The sequence below is a fragment of the Denticeps clupeoides genome, chromosome 2, assembly GCF_900700375.1.
Source record: "Denticeps clupeoides chromosome 2, fDenClu1.1, whole genome shotgun sequence".
Taxonomy (NCBI): Eukaryota; Metazoa; Chordata; class Actinopteri; order Clupeiformes; family Denticipitidae; genus Denticeps; species Denticeps clupeoides.
Window position 1 is genome coordinate 29,905,824 of NC_041708.1, and position 27,096 is coordinate 29,932,919.

A 27,096-nucleotide genomic window follows, 5' to 3' on the forward strand; every position below is an offset into this window, starting at 1 on the left:
ATCTCTGTTCCTCATGGTTGCAACCGCCTTTCATACATTAAACTCTGCTATGGCCTGTGGTTGTGGGTGCCGGAGACACCCCTGAAACTTTGGGCTCTGCGCGGGTACTCGTTCAACTGTGTTATTATGCAGCCCACTGACAATCATACATTTTTCAATATTCATTTTTAGAGTTCTGCAACAGGTAGGGTTTTGTTCAAGGTGTAATGTCTCAGGCGGAGTTGTCCAACTACTTTTTTTTTCTTTCTAATAAACTTATGTATGTGTCTCTTCACGTCCTGTCACTGAGCCTCAGAATACAGCATGGAGCTGAATTAAACCTCCTTTACACTGGAGCTTCTTTCAACAAGCGGAAAGCGCGGGCGTGAAAGACAGGCTTTTGAGTGAAAACCATTTGATGGGAGGTTATAAAGCGCATATGGCCAAGGCTAAAGAAGCAGCTGCTCAAAAAAGATCCTCCACTAAAACCAGGACCTTAACACTTCCCCGTCTTTTCATTTGACTTTGAAAAACAGGCTCTGGTCAAAGCCATTTGTCCACCTCCAACGCTCCTTCATCTGACTCCCTTTCACTGCATTAACAATATTCCTTCTATTAAAATATCAGCAGGAATAAATATTCTCAGTTAGTGTGCAAACACACAGCACACTTCCTCTTAACCAGCTGAACCAACTTCTAAAGAACAGATCAGAACAGAACACTCGGCACGCACGGTCTTGTAAGGCTGCAGTCCTGGTAAAGACTGACTCAGGTGAAAACCACAGTGTTTTATGGGAAATGGTTGTAATAAATATAATGTGTTTGTTTTTTGAGAGAATGGTAATTCAGTGTGTGTGTGTGTGTGTGTGTGTGTGTGTGTATAATGCTTCCAAAACTATTGGCAGACGATTAGATTAGTGAATCGATCCGTGTCTGGGGAAAAGATGTCTTCACAGCAGCCGTAGGCAGTTGGCACGCCATGCACCATGGGCATTTACAAAAAATTGCCAGAAAATGACAAAGTGAACTGTGCATGATTCAGGTGAGATTACGGCAGCATGTGTCATAGTCAGCATCAGATGATGAATATGAGACAATAACTGCGCAGTGAATTTATGATCCAGCATTATTTCATCCTGTGTGCCGTGGCGTGCTGAGTGTGTTTGCATGAAAACACGAATGAGTGTACAGTTGGGCGGGTCAAGATAAAGGTATTAATCACAATATGAAATTTCTCTTTGTCAGACGTGATTGTTGTAAACACTGTGATGACAAAGTAATTAATTACGATAAAAAAGTTTGGGCAACAAACTCGCCTATGAACCAGAAGACCAAAAAAAAAAAAAAAAAAACACTTGCAGGTTCAAACTCCACTTACTACCATTGTGTCCATCAGTCGCTCTGGATAAGGGCATCTGATAAATACTGTGCTTCAGCCAAACTCTCTATATATGTATTTTACATGTGAAAGATCCAAACTAAAGCCAGTGCAGTGCAAACATCCCCATATAATGTACAAAATTCATTTTATTATTGGTATTAATAGCGGTAGTAGAACCAGCAGCAGCTTCGTAACACCGGACAAGTGTGAACTCCACTTTACCGTGCATTGTTTCACAGTGGCTGAAACTAAAACTAGTGAAAGGAAGTCAAATGCAGAAAAGGTCTTTTTTTATGAAACGCAAACATTCAATATCATTTAAGTGACGGACTAATAAATCTGTTCTGCTGTTTTGCGGAACAAATATTTCACTGCATGTTCTGTACCGCAGTTGTGTTGTTAATCTTGGGATTTTGAGTGAGTAGAACTGGGTATTGGCCAGAATCATTTATATATTTTAGGACACTGCAGATGCAGGGAGCGCACTAAAGCCCATTTTTAACACAGCGAGGGGAGGCATACAGGACATTTAATAGCCGGCCTCTTCAAACCTCTTCTTTAAATAACACAGAACTACCACAGAGGCACTGCGCCTGAGGACAACTACTTCATCATCGGTGGATTGTGACCAGTGGTGAGAAACAAATTCCCCACCCGGTGCCCTCCCTGAATCAGAATAATTTAAATGTTCACAGGTATTTAAACATGCTCATTTATGCGATGTAGGAACTAGGCACAAGTGAAGGAAAACTGCAGGGTCGTGCCAGAGTGACAAGTCTTTGAGGAAAGAGGCGAGGAGTTAACAATGTACAGTTTACCTTTCCCAGCACCGTTTCGACACCCCCCCCAACACACACCCCTCTCCCTCCGTCTCAATCCGCCTTGCGTCCCTTTTTTTCCCTTTCATGCTTTCACTGCCAGAGAGCAGAACCTGTTGATATTTTGCTGGGCTGCATGACTCACTGTATTTTAAGCGCACACACTCACCCAAAATGTTATTTGAACAGCTGTGTGTGTGTTGGTCGTGTTTATTACGACCATTGTAATCACGCTTGCCTGTCATTTTTCTCTTTCCGCTCTCCACCCCAAGTCTCTATGGCAAAGGCAGGAAGAATTTCACTTGTTAACTTTAACGCCGCCACGATAGAAAGGGGGTACGGCGTGGTCAGCTGGGGGTCCCGCGCTCTCTAAAAACCAGTGGTCATTTCCAACCATCCGTTCGCAATCTCCACACAAGCCTAACTGCTATTGTCATGAGAAGGGATGGCAGAGGTTTTCTGCTGAAGAGGCTGACACTTCAGCGTGCGAACTGAAGCCAAAGGCCAGATCTCTGGAGAAGAACCTACAGAATTACACGTGCCTGCAAATAAATAGGCCTCATTGCACCAAAAAATAAATAAAAAAAAGATTATATATAGCATATGCACACATAATATACCATATTTCAACATCCAGAATTAATATGTGTGTGTATGTGTGTGTGTGTGTGTGTGTCGGGGGAACCCTCACCCAATGTCCTGGACATGACAGGCAGTGCAGAACTCAGGACCAGGATGGAAACACAGCAGCCGATGATCTGCAGGAGGGAGACGTTCGCTGTCAATCACTATTTTGGTTTTGTGTTTTAAAAGCATATAAAACAAGAAAGAAATGTGTCTATTTCCATATATTAAAAGCTGGCATGGCCACACACACACAGACACACACACACACACACACAGCTGGAGTAAACGGATGGTGCCGACTGTGCAATTAGTACTTCTGAAGTTGCTCATTACCAGGCCCTTTACCTGCACCAGCCTTTCACTACATTGTCACGGCCAGTTAACAAGCCATACCAGCACAGCTCATTAACAACTGAATGGAGGCCTCTGACAGAACCCCCTCCCTAATCACACACTCACTCACATACTCTCTCTCTTGCTCACACACACTTTGGTTTAAGCAATTCACAAAAAACAAATATTGGGCAGTTCAAATGAACCATTCAGAGACATCAGAGCTGAAGAGGATCAGAAGATCGTCTGGAGAAAAAAAAAAAAAAAAAAAAGGAGAGCAGGAGAGGGGGAGGAAGAAAGAGAAAGAAGCTGAGCGCCCATCAGCACCTCTGGTCTCACCGTTGTCATGGTCGTGTCGTCCTTCCTGGGAGTGAGACCTTCAAAGACGCGGAGGCTGAAAAAGCCGACGACAGAGGACACCATCAGGTAGCTACAAGAGTGTCAAAGAAAAGCACACAGCTTCCGCCCACCAATCCACAACAAAAGGTGATGAGACTTCTCAGAATGTTCTGGATGGAAAAAAACAATGCTCTTCACGTACCAAAACAGGAACCCAAAGCCATTAAAATGAATGGGCTGAGCAGCAGAAGTGTCTGCTGTTAATGATCATTTTTTTCACATAAATTGCAAGGATACAACATCAGGATTATTTCAACAACCGCTCGCACCACGCCGAACGTGGACAAGGATGTGTTTCCTATTCCCCTTTCCTGTGAGAGAAAACAAGTTCAACAACAAGATTAGATTATGACTCTTTGTATTAGGATTGAGCACAATAATGTGATACAGTACAGTTATATTAAACAGCACATTTTCACAAAATAAATCAGAAATTACCACAGACTTTCAATCTTAATTAAAACACCCTTACTCTGTATAGTATGATTGGTTTTTACATTTTTTGCAGATATTACTCCACGAAGTCTAAATGAGAATAATGTATGTGTAAACACAGCACACACACACACACACACACACACACACACACACACACACACACACACACACACACACACACACACACACACACACACACATATATATATATATGAGAGGCGTATTTATTTGCAGGCACGTATAATTCTGTAGGTTGATAGCCTGAGATCTGGAGATAATATATAAAAATATGTGTGCATAAAGCACAGATTAGCTGAAGTTTCCCCTTCACACACAGACAGACAGAATGAAATTGGCAAGGTAATGAATGGATACAGATGAAAGAAATCTTTTTTAAATCTCTGCCACTCACTCACACACAGTATGCGAACAGGTGTTCAAAAAAAAAAAAAAAAAAAAAAAACATCGCCGTGAAGCTTACGGTAAAACGCTGTACGGTTTTTGAATGCATGCCAAGAAAATAATAAATAGCAAAACAAACACTTCAGCAAACAAAACAAAGAGCACCTTACTGCAAATCTGCAGGCATAAATTTATTCGCCGAAGCACCAGCAATGTTGGAAATGCTTACCGTTTCAGCTTCTATACACTGGTATATTCTTTACTTTATTTGGCAGAATAAAGTTCTGTTTACTCCAGTGTTTTTATTTATTACTTTCTGTGTGTATGCAGTATCGGGGGCTCTTTGTCATGTATAAATGCTGCAAATTACAAGTTATACATTATGATGCCATTATTAACATCACATATAAAGCTGACAGCACTTTCCGGCACTGCTCCAGCATGAAGAACTGCAATCATAAGTCAGTTTCACATCTGATCTTTGAACCGCATTAAGAGAATCGGGTGAGGACATAGTTCAGACTTGCCATGTGGGAGATTGACCATGACTTACGAATGCTCATTTCCAGGGGGGGGAAAAAACGTAGGCAAGGAGTAGTAATTGGGCAGCATGGGCTGGAAGCACAGAACTGTCCAAAACTAGCAAGCAGTCCTTGACTCTGTCTGTTTCTACTTCTGTACATCCTGAAGATTCAGCAAACATTAGGAAACACATCCAACACTGCATTGATCACAACCCAACTGGAAAAGTCCTTAATGCCTTCGAACACAAACACACGCCGGAAAAGGGCCCGGTTCTTTAACGCCCGGGCAGTTGCAGCCTGGACTATGGCAAACTTGACCATGAACCAGAGGATCGCAAAGACACAGATCTGAATCCAATGTATTGCAATCAGTCCGGGGGGGCTGTCCCTGTAACTGCAGATTTTAAATCGCTCGAGATAAGTCATGTGACCTACTCTCCGACGGACACGTGTGCCCTGGAATTGTGCGTCTTTCCCTCACTCGTCCTCTCTTGTTCTTTGCAGTCTAGCCTGGGACGTGCCTGCGCTCCCTGTTTGTTGGATGGGGGGATTAGTGTCTACGAACTTGTGCATAGGTGAGAAGTTGAACGGCACTTCCCCTTCAGGTGCACCCTCCCCCAACACTCACTACTTTGATGTACCTACCTCTAATGAAGGATAATAACAGAAAAAAAAAAAAAAAAAAAACTCATTGTGGATTAGTTGGGACTTTTTCCCCTCTCATACCCTTTCTGTTTAGATGTTAGCTGACAAGTGACAGAGCTTTAAAAAAAAAAAAAAAAAAAAAAAAGTCATCATTCATCACCAGTCAAAGGGTCAGAGGTCATGGAGGTGCAATCCAACACCCCTACCTTCACCTTGCATACTGGTCGGGGCGTGAAAACGTATAGGGAAACTCTGAATGATTAAATAAAATCAGGAGTTAAATGGGGCCATTTTACTGGAGCTGTAACTCGGCCTCCCCCAGAATGGGCAGTAATAACGCTTTTATTGGTGCTCTTAGCGTCCGCGCATCGAGCAGTAAAATTTCATGTGTTGCGGTGCATTACGTGCCATCTCCCTCACTCGCTGCCTGCGTACGAAAACGGGCCGAGTGATTCACGAACTGCTCTCCCTCCCTTCTCAGGTCATATCCATTGGAATTACAGTTCCTCAATTTTCCCCCCAGCAGTCTGCCGCTCGGATGCTAAATGAAACACCTTCAACATCCTTCATCGAATCGCCCTGCATGCGGAGGTATGGCGAGGCTCTCTCTCTCGCCTCGTTCTGCATGATAGGCAGAGGGGGCATTCAGGAGCACATTAGCGAGCCGAGGCAAGAGCTGACGGCAGACGAGTGCCCCGGCTCGTATCGATCGGTTCTGTGGGAGCAGTGCTGTGCCCCCCCCCCCTGCCTCGGCCCCTCCCTTCACCCGCTGCTCGCCCCGTTGTCGCAGCGACGTGAGATCAGAGGCGTGGCATGCGTCCAGCTCATCAAACGCGTAAACCATTTAGCAGGCAGCGCTGTCAGGAGCCCCGGCATGACAGGGGTAATTGGGGGGATTTTCAGCAATGACTCATGCCAAAGAAAATATCTTCCCTAATAAAATAATTGGAATGTGGAGGGGCACTCGCCACCACAAAGGCAAACAGGAAAATACATCCGAAATTGGATACGCTATGTTGCCATTAAAAACACACACACACACACACACACACACACACTCATTCACCTCAGGTCATGTTACAAAGACACATTGGGGGAAAAGACAAATAAAGAAAGAATAAAAAAAAAATCAATGAAAAGGAAAAGGAAGGACATTTCAGAACAATTTCACCTAGGAGGAAGTTTTAGGCCCTTATCGCTCTGCCTTAAATGTACGTAAATGTAAGAAGAAGAGAAGATATATATATATATATACACACACACACACACACACACACACACACACACACACACACACACACACACACAGGGTGCAGAGCTGCCACACATTTCTGCTGCTCACTGATGTGAAATGCTCCTCAAAAGCCTACTGAACAGCGGCAACACTGTGATAAACATCTCCGCCAGCCTTTTCTTCCTGCCCAGCGTGCACCTGAGCATATCTAGAATTTGACTTATGTCGATTTGAGGCCGCAAGCTTGCAGGGTGGTGGTGGTGGGGGGGTTGCTCGATCTTACCGCAGATCCTTTTGGAAGAGCCGTCTCATCCACCAGAAGATACAGGATGTTCAGAGCCACAAGAAAAACAGAGATGGTCTGCACACATCATAAAAACAGAACACACACACACACACACACACACACACACTTACATGTGTTAATTAGCAAGAACATTCAAGCCTTATACACAACTTCATCACATCAACAACAGAACATCTGCTTCAAAATGTTTCATAGCAGCATGTTTCAAACATGCTCCTCTTTTTGTTTCTGCATATAATGATGCTGTAAGCTTGTATGTCAATCACTTGCATCACTCTCAAAAATATGTAGAAAAACATTTTAATGTTTTGCAGAAACACAGTACTGTGCCTGTACTATCATCATTCATTTTTAAAATAATATTTTAGTTTTTATTATACACAACAAGACGTTGGAGAGAAAGTCAAAATCTAGAAGAGGGAGAGGAACGAGGGGGGGGGGGGGTGGAATTTGGAAAAAGGAGGAGGAAGGAGAGTGCATGAGCTGTAAGTATGAGATATACACTATAGCCTGCCCTCAGACAAATCATTAAAAAAATGTTATTACAAGAAATACTTTTATTACATAAAATAATTTTTTATATGTATATAATCAGGTGTGTTTAGTGCATTGAGATTCACTCTGCAGGGGTTTGGACGAGTTACTTCTAAAACTACTGTAAAGGATGCAGTGAATCTGTGCTGCTGTGATTAAAGCATCAGCCAGTTGTTAAAGTGTTTTTTCTTTAAATAAAATATAGAAAGAGCAGGTTATCACAATGAACCAGAGCAAATCACAATGTTTTCAAAGTGCTGCCCGACCCTAAAGCACAATGTGGTCATTTAGAATTTCCGGGGTCTCAGATCCCTAAACACCTCCACATTTGTAAGGGACAGATTAGTCTACTGTATTCAATTAAGAAAAGAAGAAAAAAAATGGCAGCTGTTGCAGCTGACCATTCATCCTTTCCACAAACACTGTTGGAACAAAAGACGTCTCTCTCTCCCAGACCCTGGCTGTTTGAAGCAGAAGAGGCTTTCTGGGAGAAGCTATGAACCTTGACCCCAGGAGTTGTGGGCACAGGACAAACACACAGGGGGGGCTCCTGAACTGAGAGAGGGGTCCTCCTCAGTGGGAATACTCACTGTTCCGGCCAGCAGGATCAACATGACAATAGGGTACAGCAGGTTCTTCTCCCAGCCGGACGCTTTCTTTCGTCTCTCTAGAGCCAAACCCAGGAGAGACAGACATAGTCAGGCACTAATCTGCTTTAAGTTCTGTCTCTTCTGTGACTTTTGCTCCCTCGGCACCCCCTACTCTCCATGTTACGGTGCACCAAACATTGACATGAGGATTTAACCAATCAACATGCCTGTTAACTAAATCATTCGTGTAATCATGGTCTGAAGAGCAGGGGACATTACAAGAACCTTTATTCTTATCCTTCTATCACACATAGATTTGGTTTAACACGTTTGTAAAACAAATCTACTAATATGCAAGGGTAATACAAGTGCAACATATATATAATAAATGTGTATGGTAAATGTATATAAGACTAAATGTTTCCCTTTTACTTTTTCCCTAGATTTATGAGGATTTGGTCCCCAATCACATGTATAAACACACATACACATACACACTTGCCCCAGAGCAGAAAGATGATAGATATATCACAGCTGTAGAAGATTCTCCATGTCCTCTTTAATTAGACACCTCCTTTCAAGCCCCCCTTATTTAATGGAAACAATCAGACATTAAGATGATAGGGCGATGTTGAGGAAATGAAGGCTGTGATTTATTTCTTTTGGGCCTGTGCATGTGGCTCGCTTGTTCTTACATAAACAGATGGCAATGAGATAACGTTAATGCAATTCCCAAGAAAAGAAACCATAGCAGGGCTACTGTTTATTGAAGCTGACTGAGGTAAATGCACCGTCTCGGTTTCTCTGGCAACAGCATAAATGAAATTTATATTGACATCATATCACGTAATGAGCGAGGGAGGATTTATAGCCCACAGTATCATCTAAGCTACACGTGCGCGGTCCCATCCTGTTACACACTACTGTGTAACAGTTAACAATGACAGCTGCTGTGATAAAGAAAAAAAGTGCATGAGGTGCCAGTACTGCTCTGTGGTATTTCGCTATATAGGTTTCTAACAGGATATGAGACTATCACCGTATAGTACATGCTCTGTTCAATGTTCAATGAATGAACAGTTTAGATGTAATTAACCACATGCCATTTATTTTTTACATTACAAATTAGTCACCCCAATCTATATATAAACAGTGGATTTTGCAAAGATTTGAATGAAAGTATTTGAATGAACATAATACGACAGGATGCCTCTAATTAAATTGTTGGGTCTAAATAATTTTTTATACCAACTGCAGTACACAAGACAGTTTGGGTTCTAAAAGTCTGAGTGAATGAGCTGCATTCTACGGTACGGTCAGATGTTCAGAATAAGCACAGCCACAAATCCAAAAAAAAGCTTTTACAAGTAATGCTTTATATTGTATATTATCCATGTAAAATGTATAACCATTAGGCATTAGTCATTAGGCATATTACCATTAAACCATTACAGAAGAGGGGTTAAAAAAAAAAAAAAAAAAAAAAAAGTGTCTAAAACATTACACTAAACAGCTTAATTATAATATACCTTGAATAAAAAATCGAATATAGTCCCCCTTATTGATGAAAGTTGGTTTCTATTGACCAAAAAGAAGACAACAAAGACTATTTCTTTTCACTTCTTGTACCCTACACCTCTCTCAATATTGATTTCACCCTCTCTCTCTGACGTCTTTCCATCTCCATCTCGCTTACCCCATGCTGGCATTGTCTGCAGGTCAACTTTGCCAAAGCTCGCCCCCTATGCGCACTCCTAAATCACTTAGATGCCGGGCCACAACAAAGTTTGCATCCAGTCCAATATCCTAAGTGCCTCTGCAGCCCCCATTCTGCATCCCTATGGCTGCAGTGTGATCTCACTGCACACATTATGCCCCAAAACAGATGGGTGAAATAAGCATTATAAAGCAGCAACGAATCTGGCCCTGGTACAAATTAGTTAAAAAGATTTAATATCTGCGCAAAAAAGCTAGACTTTAAGCAAGCTCTATGTATACAGAAGAGGATTAGAAGTGACACAATAGTCTTAAATTCACACACCATAAGCTGAGAGCGGTCAGCAAATATAAAATTACACTGTGTGCACAATTATGGAAGTGACATTTGCATCTATGGCATTTATCCGACGGCCTTATCCAGAGTGTGCATTTTGAGGATTAATGTTAAAGCAAATTCTGGGCTAACAGGCCATCCAAAATGTTAATGTTAACCTGAAACCTGATTTTCTACAAAAGAAATGTGAGTATAAACATTCTCAGGGGAATACATGTGTGTGCACAATTATTAGGCAACTATTAGTGTGCAGAATTATTACACAACGACATGAAAAAACAACATTTTCCCATTTCACTTGTTTATTTAGATCTGTTAACGTGAACAACGAAAAAACATTTGTTTTTTGATTTCTATTCAGTTACAAATATAGCAACCCTTCCTTTCAATTACAGTTCAATTACAATAGGGGCAGTGGTGGCCTTGTGGTTAAGGTAGCGGCCTCGTAATCAGAAGGTTGCCGGTTCGAAATCCCGATCCACCAAGGTGCCACTGAGGAGCCACTGAGCAAAGCACCGTCCCCACACACTGTCTAAATCTTTGGGCTAATAAAAATTAAACTAATGAAAATGGTGTTTCTTCTCATACATCATTATTAATATCAAAGAGAACTTGTACTTATTTCATTATAATTCAGAGCAAATAGGAAAAGCACTCATGTAAAAAACAACATCCCTAACTTATTGTAAGTACATTTACAGCATTTATCAGACGCCCTTATCCATAGCGACTTACAATCAGTAGTTACAGGGACAGTCCACCCTGGAGACACTTAGGGTTAAGTGTCTTGCTCAAGGACACAATGGTAGTAAGTGGGATTTGAACCTGGGTCTTTTGGTTCATAGGCAAGTGTGTTACCCACTAGGCTACTGTAAATTATGATATGGTCAAATTTCATTTGGCTGACACTCTTTATTTCTGAGAACATCGGTGTTCCAGCAAGCCAAGCCTGACCCTTGCAATGTGCGTGCATGCATGGAACCGATTGGGCATGTGGTCTGGATTCAGCACTGACAGCCTCCTTATATTCAACTACATCTGAAACGTCTACAAGCAAGTCAGCCATGCAGCTTAATGGCCCAAAAACATAATAACATCTCCCTCTACATACACAGCATGTCTGTGTAACTCGAATCCAAGTGATGCAAGCAAATGAATACAAAACTGCTAGCTAACTCTAGCTAACCTGAATAAATTATTAGATTATTAAAAGATTATGGATGTTGATATAGGCTGCAATGGACACATTGATTTTTGTGCAAACTGAATAGTCATCAGCCACACACACTGTAGAGTTTTTGCTTTGGGAATATAAGTCTTACCAAGTTTATTCCTCTGATTCCGAACACTGTCCAGTTCTTTGCACAAATGTTGTGTGTTTCCTTGAAAATGGGAATTAGAAGTCACGCCTAGAAGAGACAATGAAAAAATATATTATTAATAAGCAAAACAAACAAAGCCTGCAGTCTATCCCTTATGTCACTACTTTTGCACCTCACTGAGGATTTGAAAGTTGAGTTAGAAGAACTTAATCCTGTTTAGTGCTAAACAACTGGATCTCAATCAAGTCCAAATTATCCCCGGTGTCACCAGTGTCTGCAGTGGGGAGATCAGACATGTTGTGGCTGGTCCTCGAGAGATGAGGGGCACGAATGTGCGGGTTTATAAAATGACGGACGAGGGGTTCTCCAGAAAAACCACAGGGCTCGTTCATTTAGAGTCTAATTTATCTGTTTCGTATTTTTTTTTTTTTTTGTCTCTTGTGGTCTCAAAGAGCCTGAAAGAGCAGGAGTATCCATTTGCATTCCCTCAGGACGCTGGCACATCAGCAGCATTTAGTTCAGTGTTACGCTGTTAATATTCACATACATCACCTGGAGAGTCCGTGACTTAGATCAAGTCTCCCCCAACCTCTATTATTATGACACACTCTGTCTGGTTGGGGTTTTGGGGATTCTAAATAAAAAAAAAAAAAACACACACAGACAACACACACAAATGTACAAACCAGACAGGGTGTGTCATTAATAAAGAAAATTAATAATAATAATTTTGTGGTGTGCATACTTTATTCACAGTATAAAGGGGGGGAGAGAAATCCCCTAAACAACAAACACATGGCAGATACATTCCTGTTCGTGCCTGACCTCATACCTGTCCCAGCGAGAAAATTTGTGCCCTCCAACCACTGCACTAACAATGCTACAGGAAATGTCACTATTAGTTCAACAGGTCTGGGTTGTTCTGCCAAGTATAGCGCAAGCTCGCCCCGAAGGTTTCAGCAAATGGCACTATGACAGACAGCCAGAGCAACCAATCAAAGTCCCCCCCAAATGCCTTACACTCAATAATCTAAACTTTGATTGATCACAATAAATCTTGAAAACCCAGTACTACCATTGTGTAAAGCAATTATTGAAATTAAAAATGAAGCTATACTGAATGTAGCTAGTCCAGTGCTTTGCTCCAAGAGACTTTGCTAACATCTAAATATTAAATAAGTACATATTTACCCCATTTATTAAATATAACTAACGTATTTGTTATCCTTCTAAACAAATGGGTCAAAATATAAAAAAGGGAATTCTGGTATTAAACAATAATAGGCTATTGAACATAGTAAGATCAGCAAAACCTGCTGCTTTACTGTAACATGACAAGACACATGCTTGTAGTTTCAAATTCTCTACTGTCTTGCTGTTTGAAATGTGTGTAATAAAATCCATTACTGACAGGGTCAAACCAGGAAAGGCTGCCTTTAAAAAAACAATCCAAACTGGCACATGAACCACCAGACTTCTCCAAACAACTGATCTTAGTGGCCATTTCTGTTGCTTGGCTCCAAGGGAGTAATGCATTAATGTTGCTCCTGTTGCTCTGCAGCAGTCGGGGTATTAAAGAGATGAAGTCGCCGCGCTGCAGAACAACTTCATTCCATTTCTGCATTACGTCATTCCCAATTATGCAAAGAACCTCATGCTGGGCTGGTCAAAGCATCCACAAGGTCACTCTGCCGCATAGCATCTGGACAGCAGTGAGAATGTGGAGAGGCAGCCAAGACTGGACACACACACACACACACACACACACACACACACAGTGAGATGCAGTACATAATGAAGCTCAAGGTGCATTGTCTTACATCATTCTCTCATTCTGAAATTAGATTAAGATATTCTGTATGCAGTAAGCATCGTGTGTCTGGAAGATTCTGCAGTCAAATCCACCTTTCATGACAAACGGCTCAGCAACACGGACACCTGCTGGGTTGCGTTTCATAACACGTGCTGCAAAAAATCTTCTACAAAGAACCACTGTAAGCTTTAAATACATCACATCTTAAAAAGGAACAAAATATTCAGTACACAGCATGCCAGTTCTGTTCACAGTTCAGTCCAGTTCCAGTACCTCAAGCAAACAAATTGATCCATGTGGAATCCTATACACAGGGCTGACAAGCGGGCACTGGGCCAAAGTTGGGCACCTGTCGTACACAAACTTGTTTGAAGTTGGGCTTATTAGATTGGATCTCAGATGTCCGCATGTTGCTTTTCAGCGGCCAGCGAGAACCGAGGATCTGATATGGAAGAAGGCAAGCTGCTGCCCGTCCGTCCATCTCGCAGCATTCAGTACAGCTATCTGCATCAAACCCTTGCAAGAGAGCACAAGCTTCTACCAAATCTACCTTCAAGACATTTAACTCAGAAATTACATGGATTTTAAATAATGTGACCCAATGCCACAGATGTGACCGTTTTTGTCAGGACCATCGTACTTGACCATGCACACAGCAGAGGAAGTTTAAAATATATATATATATATATATATATATATTCCTGTACCTCTCCATCATGTCCTTCTTCTCATCCAAGTAACAAATAAAATTCCTGGCACTCCTGATAAGCAGCACAGATCTTCCCATGCAAAGTTCAACCCTTCCGCTCCTCTCTGGAATTCCTTGCGGCAATTCCGCGCTTTTGTCTTCCTGTCACAGTGGCCGGAGCGCATCAAACGTGGAAAAACTGATTACGAGCATTTTATCAGGTGTTCAAAAGCCTTGCTGCTTCCACGCAAATGCTACAAATCCAAACAGCTAAATGGCGTTCTTTTGAGAGGCAGTGGCGGTGTTTGAAAGTATGCGATATCAACAGAAAGCATCTCTCTTACCTCCCTGCTTTCTATTGAGACCCTCCTCCTTATTTACTAGCATCTGTACACTTGGTTGTGTGCTTGACTTCATATTAAAAAGCACGTTTGGCAGACATCCCAAATACTTCCTGCCGTGTTTTTGAGAGAGCATAAAGAAGTGGAACACAAGGAAGAAGGGGGGGAATCTGTTTTCTCTTGTTGTTAGTGGACCTCCAACTAGAAAGCAGACTTTTTTTTTAATGCAGCAGAAATGTAACATCCCACATGCATTACTAAAGCAAATAACCGAGGAGCAAATTACACACAACCAGCACATATAATGCCTGCAGAACAATGGCAATGCTCTTGTGTTATTCGACAACATATATGAACATATACCAATGAATGTGACTGTCTGGTCTTCACAGACACTATTCATAGAAGCTCAGGAAAGGTCGGAGAGAAAGAAAGTTCCCATGGCAACATATTGTTGTGGGGAAAAGCTAGAAAAGGGGGCAGAAGCTGACTTGCGCACGCATTGGAGTAATACTAGCAATGTTGGTTAAAAAAAAAATGCGGAACATGACAATATAACTTAACTGCCTGAAAAGAAACACAAATAACTGAAGAATAATTAATGCAGAGGTGTTGGTGGAACTGATAAACCCTCGCAGAGAAGCTACCACGTTTGTAATAGAGATGAACCCTATGAAATCTATGCACACATACCATTGAGTCTCCGTTCCAGAGCTTCTTCCTGCAGCTGGATGCAGTAGATCTGTTCATCCAAATCCTCCAGGATCTAATTAAAGTAAAATACGGCGGGTTATTATTTATTTTTGTTGCTACATTTGTGCAATAGTCAGGATTGTCTGGACACGAGAATCCAGGTTCTCACCGTAGGCTTCACCAGGAGCTGGCCAACGACCGTGAACATGCGTGACAACCCGACAGGAGTGCACACTGAGAACAGAGTACATGCATTTGGTATACAAACAAATCAGCAAACACACACAAGAAAAAAAAAGAAAAAAAAAGCGAATTATACATCTAAGACCCATTAATGACAAGTGGTATGGGTCTGCCAATAAATATGTCTACACAGTTCTGATCAATTGAAACAATTAGAGCACCTGACTATTCACAAGAAGGCTCATTTGATTGACAAGAGCACATGTACGTGAACCGCGGCACATTTTGTTCATAAAATTATCCGCAGCTGATGTGAAAAGTTTTTTGAACATGTAAGATGATGGTGGGAGGGGCTTACTGAGCAGAAGCAGGCCTCCCATGAGCGAGATGCAGGAGTATAGGTATGGCAGGTAGAACTCCCAGAGGTCTGCAGGCAGAAGACAAAGAGGAAGAATTACGGTCACATGCATGTGCACACTAAATCTCAGCAAGGACATGAGGTCTAAAAGACTTCACTAACCCTAATAACAACCCTACCAAACAGGTGACCAGTAATCAAAGCCATTCTTTTCATTGGTTTAGTTGAAACATTACTTCTAGTAAGTCCATACTTCTAAAATCCATATTTCTGTAGTCTCAGGTGTTCTCACAAATAGTTCATATCACATTTAAAGAATGGGCTTTTTGCTAGAACTGTTCCATGCACTGTCATATTTTATTTCTAATTCAGGGGTAACCAATCCTGTTTTTGGAGGCTCCCCAACCGAATGTTTCACCTTGATCACTTTCAACATCTTTCATGCAATTAATTTGTTAACAATGACATGATGCTAATTAAGGAATTGTTGGAATTAGGAAGCATTGCTCTAATAGTAGATGCAAAGTGATTAAATAAAGGAATAAACGTCCATATTTACCATATAATGACTCCATGCTGGCTGCATCGTTGTCAATGAAGGCAGAGGCCACCCACACAATGCCAAGGATGAGCAGGCCCAGTAGAAACAGCATTACAAATGTCTCCAACACCCGGGCCTTAATTCCCTGATGCATACACACACACACAAACACAAAGTCAAAAATGAAACAATCTCCACATTTTCCTATTATCATCGCTGAAAACACACACACACTCACCAAAATAATATTAAAACACTTATAGTAGATCAGCAGGTCCTCCCCCCACTAATTCAATTCTCCACGCCCTACTGGGTCTACAGAGTGTAAATGAGGCTTTAATTTAAAGTGCCGCTCAGAAACCTGCAGGGTCCATCCATCCTAACTACTACAAGTTCAGCCCCCCTCCATCTCACACACACACACACACACACACAGACCCAGTAGAGCCAAAAACAGTCCTGAGTCATTACACAGCTTCCACCATGTACACAGTTCAAGAGAGCCTATAAAAGCAGCCCTGAGACTCAGCCGGGCCAAATCAGTAGCAGCAGCCAGCACAGCGGAGTGAGGGGGAAGGAGTAGGGGGGGGGAGAAAGCATAACAATCTCTTTAAAACAGAGAGGTCGCGAGATACTGTCTAAGATTAAACACAGACTTCCCATCTGCTGCTGATTAGTCCGCCCCTCACGCCGCGCCCGCTGACAGGAGCCGCACCTCATTTGGGTTTTCCGGGTCGGTGAACACTAAGCGGCTAATAAACCTCTCCGCCGGCACTCCACTCCAAACCACCCATCCGCCCCGCAGCGGCTGCCCACGGGGCCGGGATCCGGCAACAGGACTTGCATGTTGGCTGACTAATAAGACTAATTTCAACACAGTCTATGCGAATTGCAGCAGCTTCTTTTTTTTTTTTTTTAGATGGTATAGTGGCTCTGTTCACAGAAGGTACTGAGGATGTGTGTGTGTGTGTGTGTCACTTACGCTATGTGACTGAACTCATTAATGACCTTTACAGCTTCTGCCACTGCCCATCGCCATTATCATAGTCATTACCATCACCGGCACTGCTGTTGCGAGTTTAACTGCCCCCTCAGTCACTATCATCAAGTCCTGGCACACAGCCACAGAGATGGGAGTGATGCAGGTGAGTGTGTGTGTGTGTGTGTGTGTGTCTAATACAGCACTGCCACGGTGTCTGTCTCTACAGAGGTTCATCAACTCTCTCTCTACCCTCTGAATGTGAAGGTTGTTTTGTGTGGAATTTTCCAGCACTTAGAAGAGACAAGAGGCAGGAGCGCCACCCTGTGGCAAATGAAAAAGATGAAAAGAAAGCATAATCATCTACAACAGATTAAAAAGAGACCACCATGGGAGCGTACCACTGTACTAGAAACGTATCCAACATTAGTACAAGCAACTGTACAAAGCACATTTTCTCCATTACATGGCAAATTAAATGTAAAATAGGTGTAAAAACAAATTGTTAAATCTGGTGCTGAATTCTTTAAAGAGAGCATAATGGAGAAGAAGAGAATGAACAAGAGAGATGTGGAGGGATGGAGGGAAGGCAGCCATGTTCAGCCATGTTCGGATAAACGCAGCCCGCTCTGGAGGTACAGAGAGGTGAGAGCAGAATGCTTTCAGGGACTTCTCTTCTGTCCCTCATGCGCTTCTCTTAAGGAAGAACTGCAACACTGCCTTGGCCAGGCACAGTTTACAGGGACTGGTCCACCTTAAGGAATTGCCCCGGCCCAGCTGAAGGTGTATTCCCTCTAGGACAGGCCGCTCAATGATTTATAAAGGCTCACATCATTACACATACAGACCATTTAGGCCAAGGATGCTCCTCCGCCTGCCCTCAAACAATACTACAGAGCATGCCCAGCCCGACAACATCCATTGCCCAAACATTAGGGTTATCTTGTGTGCATGGGTCCGGCTTAAAATGTTGTGTCCGTTGGTTTTGGAGCAATAAAGTGAGAAATGAATGAGAATGATTGTAAGGTTTATGAAGAACAAGCTACCCTACATTCGGATGTATAAATGTACTTTATGAAGTGTGTGAATTTGGTCCATAACAGATTAGTTAAGATCCAAGTTGTGTCTGTGGACCTTTTAAACCAGTGACCAAAATAGACTCATCGGCTCTGAACACCCGGAGCCAATGAGATGTGTGGGATCAGAATGCAGATCAAGAAGATTTAAAGTTAGACAGACACAGAGACAGAAATGGAAGAGGGGAAAGAAAAAAAAAAAAACCTTCTCTTTGGAGGGGCCCGGGTTTCTATTCTTGCCACTCTCTAAATGTGAGGAGCACTAAATATAGCAGCTCTGAAATATTTAGCTACCACTAACCCCACCCTCACCCTCAAAGCGCTCAGTGCTAGGCTAGCTGCGGCTATGCTACCATTAGCCACGTCTGCCTTCCAAGAAATGCGTGTATGTGTATGAGGAAAGAAGCCCTTTAAGTAGAAGATAGAAAACTGGGGATCATGTGCAGAAATAAAAAAAAATAATTATAATAAAAGAGGTGAGTAACCAGCAGGTCAGCAAGGTGAAAAGGGGAATGTTGGGAACAGCGCAATGTATGGAGTGGACTGAGTAAAAAGAGAGAAAGCAATTGTGACAGAGACAGAGAGACAGAGCGCTCAGATCCATTAGTCCAGTGGCAGCTCATCTCTCCTCCAGCAGTCTGGACAAGAGGTCAGACTATGGATGTCCAGCACTTGTGGATCCCACAGACCACGGAATTCTGTCAGTTTATGAAGAACAAGACTCAAAGTACACATTATTCTTTGCTTAATTTCTTGAATAAATGCAAACAGTTGATACTTGTCTGGCTTGTGTTAAAAGGAATCTTGGTGAAATAAAGTACAGCATACTTGGTGAAATAAGGTGTATCTGATTATAGATTTACATTTATAGCAGGATTTACATTTCCAGCATTTATCTAGAGCAACTTACAATTAAAAGATTACTTTTTGTGCTCCGCAGATGGGTTCAACTACCTTTACTATAACTTCTCAGGTTCCTCAAAAAAAAGGGTGCATTGCAAAATGTCAAGTTTTTTTGTTATTTGAGTGAAAAAACATGGACCATGTAGCATCAAAGGTTAAGGCTTTAAGTCTGCTGCAGTCACAGCTATCAAAGGCTAGATGTTAGAAGGTTTTAGAACGTGACCCCAAACTTCCACCATTCTCCATCTTTTACACCATCATAGGCACAGTGCAGAGCCTCACCAGATGCCCTGTTGCCTTATTAGCGTGGACTTTGCCCTGTGTCCAAAGCTCCCGTGTCCGAGACACAAAACAGACACACACACAGACACACACACACACACACACACACAAACATACACAAAACCCTTAAATCACTATAAAACTGAAGCACAAGACAGCAACACCATATACCCATCCATATACACATACACAGAAACCATTTTATAATTTTGCATTAACGGAATTGAGTTATGTGAATACTGAAACACTCTTTTCGAAATGGATGCAACAGAAAAAAATGCAGTGAGCACACGTCTCTGCAGCCCTGAAGCAGGTTCTGCTATAGCCAACTCTCCAAAACCCTGGGATTTATGGGATGGAAGTAGCATCTACGTTTGAAGTTGGACAAAGTTTGGTATTTCAGTCTAGTGTGATATCGTCTTTTTCTAATTATTGTCAGGTGTGATGAGCCTTCAAAGAGCGATCGACTGACCTTCACTACACAGGTACAGATGCACTCAAGATGAGAATTTATAGCACCTAGTCGGCCAATCAGCATCAATTTAGCCTCTAATCAATCTTAAGCATGTTATCTTCATCATTGTTCTAAATATGAATGTCCTGGATATGTGGTTGTCAAGTAGCCATGTGACCAGCACAAAGCGTTTCAGCAAAAATAGATTTATTGCACCATCCTGTACATCCTGCACCATCGTGCTACCCGAAGTGATAAATTACAAAAATATATATATATAATAATACGGAAATTTAAACAAATTAGAAATGCTTAAAAAGACAAATTAATAAAATCCCAAAACACCCAATATGATATATATTTCTAAAACGTACCAAAGCAAACAAATAATTATCTGATTAGTATCTTCAATTACATGCTGGACACATATCCTCACTCAGGAATGCCTCAAAGCCCAGATTATACAAGCCCATAATGCCAGAAAACACATTGCACTTTTAAAAAACACTTTTTACACACCAAAAAGAAAAAAAAAAAAAAAGATTCTCCACGAAAGCTCATATGTTTCCATGACGACCTGTATTGAGCTATGGGGCTTTGCAGAGACACCCTGACCTTAAGCGAGGTGTGTAAACAGGACCCTGCGCTGGCCATCCAGCCCGCGCCGAGCGAGGCCTGGGAAAAAGACCCTCGCAAGCCGCACATCTCAAATAAATATCCAGCTCCATTGTGGAGGGCCAACAAAGAGAGTATCTTAGTAACGCAAGGGAGAGCTTTCAGAGAGGAACCCACTCACACAGGGCTGAAAATGATGGAGAACCACCAGGTCAGGCACATAAAAAGAGAGACTATGCATTTCTCAAACATTGACTAATAACTGAGCAAAAATAATTAAAAGAAAAATATTTAGCACATTATATGGTGAAATAAGGCAAAGAAGCATGAAATATCGTGATGCGAGGGAAGTTGTGCACAAAATTCAATATAAAGTTACAGATCATTGTACGGCCATAGAAGAGAAGAGAACCATTTCAACACTGCCCCCGGCAGCAATATCTGAGAACTGCACACATTATTAGTCTCTACAATTTAGGCTATTACTAAATATATATAACTTGTAGACCTAACCTAGGTTTATATGGCATACAGGGAGCAAACTTATAATATACATATTTTATCCCCTCTAAATTAAAATGAAATAAATTTGATGTGTCTTTGCAGTCTATGCATTGCATATATGATCCATCACTTCTCCTCCTCCAGACTTCACAGCCATCTAAATTTCATTCACACAGAGAAATGCCACCCTGGAAACTATGGGGAATGTTCGACGTTGAAAAAACACAGTGTCACACAAGTCAGTGTAGCTCCATGAACTGAAAAAATGATATTATTTGCCAAATCACAGTTTAAAAATAGATATGAAGAAAACCTTTTTATTTTCAATGAACCCTGGAAAACATACATAAAAAACACATGATTAGATAATTACTGTAATGGGCATTTCTAACCACGTTTCATGTTTGTATTAATGGGGATAAAAGAAAATTAGTGGTCAATGTGGTGCTGCTTCTGAAGCAGTTAACCAAGAACCAAATAGAACATAATATGACTGATAAAAACCCACAATTCTCACTCAAATTGATTAAAACCCACAAGATGGCATCCAGCATGCCAACTCACACAGCCAACCTACTCAGTGCACACAGGACTTTGCCCGCACTCTGTGCCAAGTCACACACACATCCAGGCCCCAACTGTCACCCCAGGTAGAAAGCTTTTCAGAGCATGAGGTTTTGCCAATTATGTCTGACGAACCACATGAGCATAAAAAAAAAAAAAAACCCACATAACCCCCTTATTACGACCCAGCTCTGAGGACTTTTAAATAAAGTTCGCTGTATTTTCATTTCCTCTGTATGTTCTAGAACGTCCCAGGATATTGGGTATTACGTGTGTGCGTGTGTAAATGACAACATTAAACTCGGTGGGATTGCTGCTCAGGCGCGGGCACTATTAAAACAGCCGTCGAGCTTTCAAGCTACTCCGCTGTGAGTGCCTTTGTCTCAGTAGGGTGCTTACTCTTGTCATATATGAGAGTAACGGTTTGGGATCATTTCCTTCACACACACACACACACGCTCGCCATACCTGGACGTGTAGCTCAACATAAAGCAGTACTTCCTTCTTGCACATTTATGGATGATCAGTAGCAAGAAACAGTTGCCGTGAAATGAAAGAGTAACAGAAGACATAAACTGCAGGGCTGAACTAAAGGTCCACTTCCTCCCTCATCCTGGCCTGTCCCTTATTACACCACCCCAGCCCATACAAATTAGCCCTGCGCTGTCAAACTACAGTACCGTCTAATTTTTTATGAAGCTTTTCCCAACCGTGACATTCACCAGGCGGGCTTCAAACTGTGACACGAGTAGAGGTGAATTAAAAGCAAATCTGTTTTCTTTTTTTTCTGCCTCTCGGACCTTTTGAGCAGCGGTACAACCTGCTCTCGGAGTAATTTATTAAACAAGGAAGTGTACCGGGCCGTACAGAGCGATTGTTAGCCTGCCCTTTTGAAGTTTTTTTTTTTTTTTTTTTTTTTTTTTTTTGGAAGGGGGTGGCAGGGACAGGGGTGCGTGCTCCTAAATCACCAAGTTCAGGGGTGTGAGAGCGCATGAGAGTTAAAGGGCGGTAAATCACTAAGGTCACAGATGCAGTGGTGTTGAAGTGTTTGTGGCCTGCGGGTGGTTTGAAGGGGTCGAAGGGATGCGGCGTCCGTTGACGTGCTGTTTGGGCTTTTCATGTTTTTAATGGAAGGGCAGGAGGGAGTCAAGCGCAGGGCACGGCACAGACACCTGCTGCTGCTGCCAGACGACACACAGACAGACGTCTACTGAGCTGAACAGGAAGACGTCCAACTAACAGAGACATGCTGACAACAAACGCAGGCACAGACCCAACACAAACTTGCCACAAATGGCTCTGTTTCACCACACTGGATAGGAAAATATTCCTAGACCTTCCTTGAGACGTAAAGAGCAAAAACCGCAGTAATAATATTATCTGTATGCATTTTTGCAACTCGTTTCTGTGATCCCACAAACAGGAATTTACAGCAATTGAAACAGATATCAATCTAGAATTATGGCTGACGATACACTGAACATTGAAAAGTTGATTTTTACAGCCAGTTTTGTACCTTTTTGGATCCTGCAAATCCCTCAGACTCCAGAAAGAAGTAAGCAAATGGCATCAGCACAAACAGACAGAGGTTGGAGAACAGAGAAACCAGGTTCCACAAACCTACAAAATCAATTCAAGACAGTTAAATCAACTATCCTCATAAAACAAAATTTAGCATTACATATTCAAAGATTAATATCAATTGTCTAAACTAGGGGCAGTGGTGGACTAGCGGTTAAGGAAGTGGCCCCGTAATCAGAAAGTTGCCGGTTCAAATCCCGATCCACAAAGGCGCCACTGAGCAAAAGCACTGTCCCCACACACTGTTCCCCGGGCACCTGTCATGGCTGCCCACTGCTCACCAAGGGTGATGGTTAAAAGCAGAGGACACATTTCGTTGTGTGCACGTGTGCTGTGTTGCAGTGTTTCACAATGAAAATCACTTAACTTTCACTAAATGTTCTATCCAGTTTCGGTGTTGTTTGTATTGTTAGCCTTTGTCGCCCTCTAGTGGCAATTACTTTTAAAAATCGTCACAGGACCAGAATTTCAAGAACTTATCAATCACGCACCGTGAATGAGGGAGCCGTTGAGCCACTGAATGTAGTAGTTTTTGGGAAGGGAGAGGAGGATCTCATTACTGACAATAGAGAACGGCAGCAGGAGCACAGCCCCGCCTGACACGGCCAGAGTAAAAGTACAGAGGTACAGCCTGTGCCAGAGGAGACAAAAGTGTCAATTAACTTGCAGGTTAAAAACAATGATGAGTGCATGACGAATTCTCAACCGAAACTTCACTCACGATATTCTGTTGACGATGGCATCTTCATCCTCATGGTCATCTGTGCATGACAGTTCTACATTAGACAAAAACAAACAATAAACACAAAATGAGACAAGAAAATCAACATGTCTGCCAATAGGATGAAGACCAGCTCCACTGCTGATGTGGCAGACACCTTCAATGTGTCTCAGCGTCACGTACAGAGGATTAAAAATAAAAAAAAAAAAAAGATTTGAAGAAGAAACTGGAGACATGCCCAGGTCAGGCAGACCCCGCAAGACAACTTCTTGTGGGATCAAAATGGGATCAGATGGCTGATTTCAGGGCAACTTTTCTAAGAAAATGTTTCTTGCAGTGAAAGTATAACATACACAATGAATATTTTTTTATCTGACTATCCATATATTGTTCAAAATATAAATTCTGATTGGTCTTCTTCTTTTCAGAATAGCAGCCCTCAATTCATGATTAACGCCTTAGGCAAAATACTGTAAGAGAGGTGCAGCATGATCCGCATTTTTATTCATGTTTCGACATCATGTTTCATGTAATAGGTTATTGAAGACAATAAACTGAAGCTGATGAACGGGGTCCATTGTTTAGGAAGAAAAGTCTCTGACAAAAACAGGTAATGCAGTGATGCTGAAAAAGTCACACTAAAAAAAATAAATAAAAATAAAGCATCATAGCGTATTAGCAAAGGTGTTATTAAGCAGGGAGCATAATGCTGCCTCTGTGTGTGCATGAATGAGGAATATAGAAAATGTAGTCAGAGTGGCATACAAAAAGCCTGGTTGTGTTCAAAATATGAACTTCATGGTTTGTTCATATCCAGTACTGCATTCCAGGAGAAAATTACCGATTTTACAGTTACACAGCCATATTTCTCTTAATACCCGCAACTTAAAATTGGGTGCCAGTTGTCCTGGTAAAAATCTGCTAGTGTACTGTACAGTCCCTGACAAAAGTCTTGTTGATTATGTACAAACTGACCTCAAGTGCCGCTGAAATATAGATTTTAGTTAGTTAGTTAGTTAATTACAAGAAATGGCTCAATTTATTCCCAACAGCTTTTGAAATAATGTTTCAGTGCAAAACAAAACTGTCAAACAAAAAAGTATTCTAATATTCAATGCTTGGCAAAGCCCACTGAGTCAATTTTTGTGTTGTCGCCTTGTCATTTGAGCTTCACCTGTGACTAATAATGGATGAATTAGGTGTCAGGTGTGTATAAAAGAAGTCCAGTACACTAGACCTTCACATCAACTGCAACTAGACCTCTGCAAACATGCCTAACATTCACCCTGAGACTAAAGTGTTGATTATCAAGAGGCTGAAGACCAGATCCACTGCTGATGTGGCAGACATCTTCAATGTGTCTCAGCTTCAAGTACAGAAGATTAAAAAAAAAAAAAAAACATTTGAAGAGACTGGAGACGTTTTTGCCATTTGCCAAGGCCCACAGCCTGCTAAAAGGATGGAAGCTGGAAAAGTCACCGCAAATATTGCAGGAGACCTACTGGAGCCCACATGGATCTGAGATTCACCCAGAAAACAGTGAAGTTTGGTGGTAGAAAAATCATTGTCTGGGGTTACATCAAGTATGGGGGTGCGCGAGAGATCTGCAGGGTGGAAGGCAACATCAATAGTCTAAAATACCAAGAAATCTTAGCTACCTTTATATTCTAAACCATAAAAGAGGCAAAATTCTGCCACAGGATGGTGCTCAATCACATATTTCCATCTCAACATCAAAGTTCCTCAAGGCGAAGAAGGATTGGCCAGCCCAGTCACCAGACAAGAACATCATTGAGCATGTGTGGGATAGGATGAAAGAGGAAGCATGGGAGACTAAACCAAAAAATATTGATGAACTCTGGGAAGGATACAAGACTGCTTTCTTTGCTATTACTGATGACTTCATCAATAAATTGTATTAATCCTTGCCAAATCGCATGGATTCAGTTCTTCAAGCTCATGGAAGTCATACAAGATATTACATTTGGATCTCACAGCACCACTACTTAATTACTGACATTTTGTTGTATTTGCAGTAAATTTGTTCAATTTATGTATAGGCAACAAAACTTTGGTCTTGCCAAAATGTGACCTTTCTGTCTTGATGAAAGGCTAAATTAGTTTCATTGAAATTAAACTAATTCATTTCAATGCATTAAACATTTGGTAGGGTTTTAGCTTTTCATATGAGCTATTTCTAACACCAATTGTCATAGTCATCGTCTTCCTCTGCTTATCTGGGTCCGGGTCGTGGGGGCAGCATCCCAAGTAGGGAATCCCAGACAGCCCTCTCCCCAGCCACCAACACCAGCTCTTTGGGCAGGACCCCAAGGTGTTCCCAGACCAGACTGTAGATATATTTTCTCCAGCGTGTCCTGGGTCGACCCGGGGGCCTCCTGCCGGCAGGACATGCCCGAAACACCTCCCCAGGGAGGCGTCCAGGTCTAATGCCAATTGATTCATTAAAAGTCAGGTTAATAGCAGGTGTTTCTAAAATAGATAAGCGACAAGACTGTATTTATCCAACATTTTGGGGCCAAATGGAATATCCTACACAGGTTAACGTGAAAAATGGGACAGTGTAGAAGCTAGGGTGCCATTTTCTAGAATCAATGGTAAATTCTGCATTGTGTTAAAGGGACAAAATGGAAGGGGAGGGGAGAGAGACTCATTACTGATAGCATGATCTGAACATATGGACATGGCAATCCTGAATGGCCAAAACACTGATGCTTCTTGTGGGATCAAAATGGGATCAGATGGCTGATTTCAGGGCAGAAAATGTTTCTTGCCGTGAAAGTATAACATGCGCAATGAATATTTTTTATCTGATTATACATATATAGTGCAAAGCTTTGTTCCAGTGAGCACAAAATTACACTGTCTCCAGCAGAACGGTTTTCAGGTGAGTGTTGTAAAACTTGATCAGAACTATATGCCCAATCTGTGTTTTTTATAGTCAGGTAAAGGTAGACATCTGGTACATTTCTGAAAATGTGTTTTACAGTGTTATATTTTGATCATTTAAAACATATACATGTAAAAATATACATCTAAAACATTTCATACAGGATCTTATCATGATTAACTCAATAGAGGTCAGACCTGCGTCCATTTGTTTTTCAGCAGACCAGCACTAGTAAAAGTGGCTGTCTGCTATGATTAGTGAAGCTCATGTCAGGCAATGCTTAATGGTCAAATCTTGCAGAAAGTT

The 27,096-nt window shown here is 41.8% G+C and overlaps 1 protein-coding gene across 1 annotated transcript in view; it reads right to left on the reverse strand.

The window, feature by feature from the left end:
* Positions 1 to 27,096, reverse strand: part of lmbr1 (limb development membrane protein 1) — a 37,634-nt gene that overhangs the window by 3,327 nt on the left and 7,211 nt on the right. Inside the window, exons 3-15 of the mRNA XM_028961089.1 lie at positions 23,883 to 23,937; positions 23,653 to 23,792; positions 23,097 to 23,200; positions 16,222 to 16,348; positions 15,663 to 15,731; positions 15,291 to 15,355; positions 15,122 to 15,194; positions 11,587 to 11,673; positions 8,212 to 8,288; positions 7,064 to 7,141; positions 3,775 to 3,848; positions 3,478 to 3,568; positions 2,870 to 2,936 (exon numbers count right to left, since the gene is read on the reverse strand). Coding sequence (XP_028816922.1) covers positions 2,870 to 2,936; positions 3,478 to 3,568; positions 3,775 to 3,848; positions 7,064 to 7,141; positions 8,212 to 8,288; positions 11,587 to 11,673; positions 15,122 to 15,194; positions 15,291 to 15,355; positions 15,663 to 15,731; positions 16,222 to 16,348; positions 23,097 to 23,200; positions 23,653 to 23,792; positions 23,883 to 23,937 — 1,107 coding nt within the window. The remainder of the gene's footprint in view (positions 1 to 2,869; positions 2,937 to 3,477; positions 3,569 to 3,774; positions 3,849 to 7,063; positions 7,142 to 8,211; positions 8,289 to 11,586; positions 11,674 to 15,121; positions 15,195 to 15,290; positions 15,356 to 15,662; positions 15,732 to 16,221; positions 16,349 to 23,096; positions 23,201 to 23,652; positions 23,793 to 23,882; positions 23,938 to 27,096) is intronic.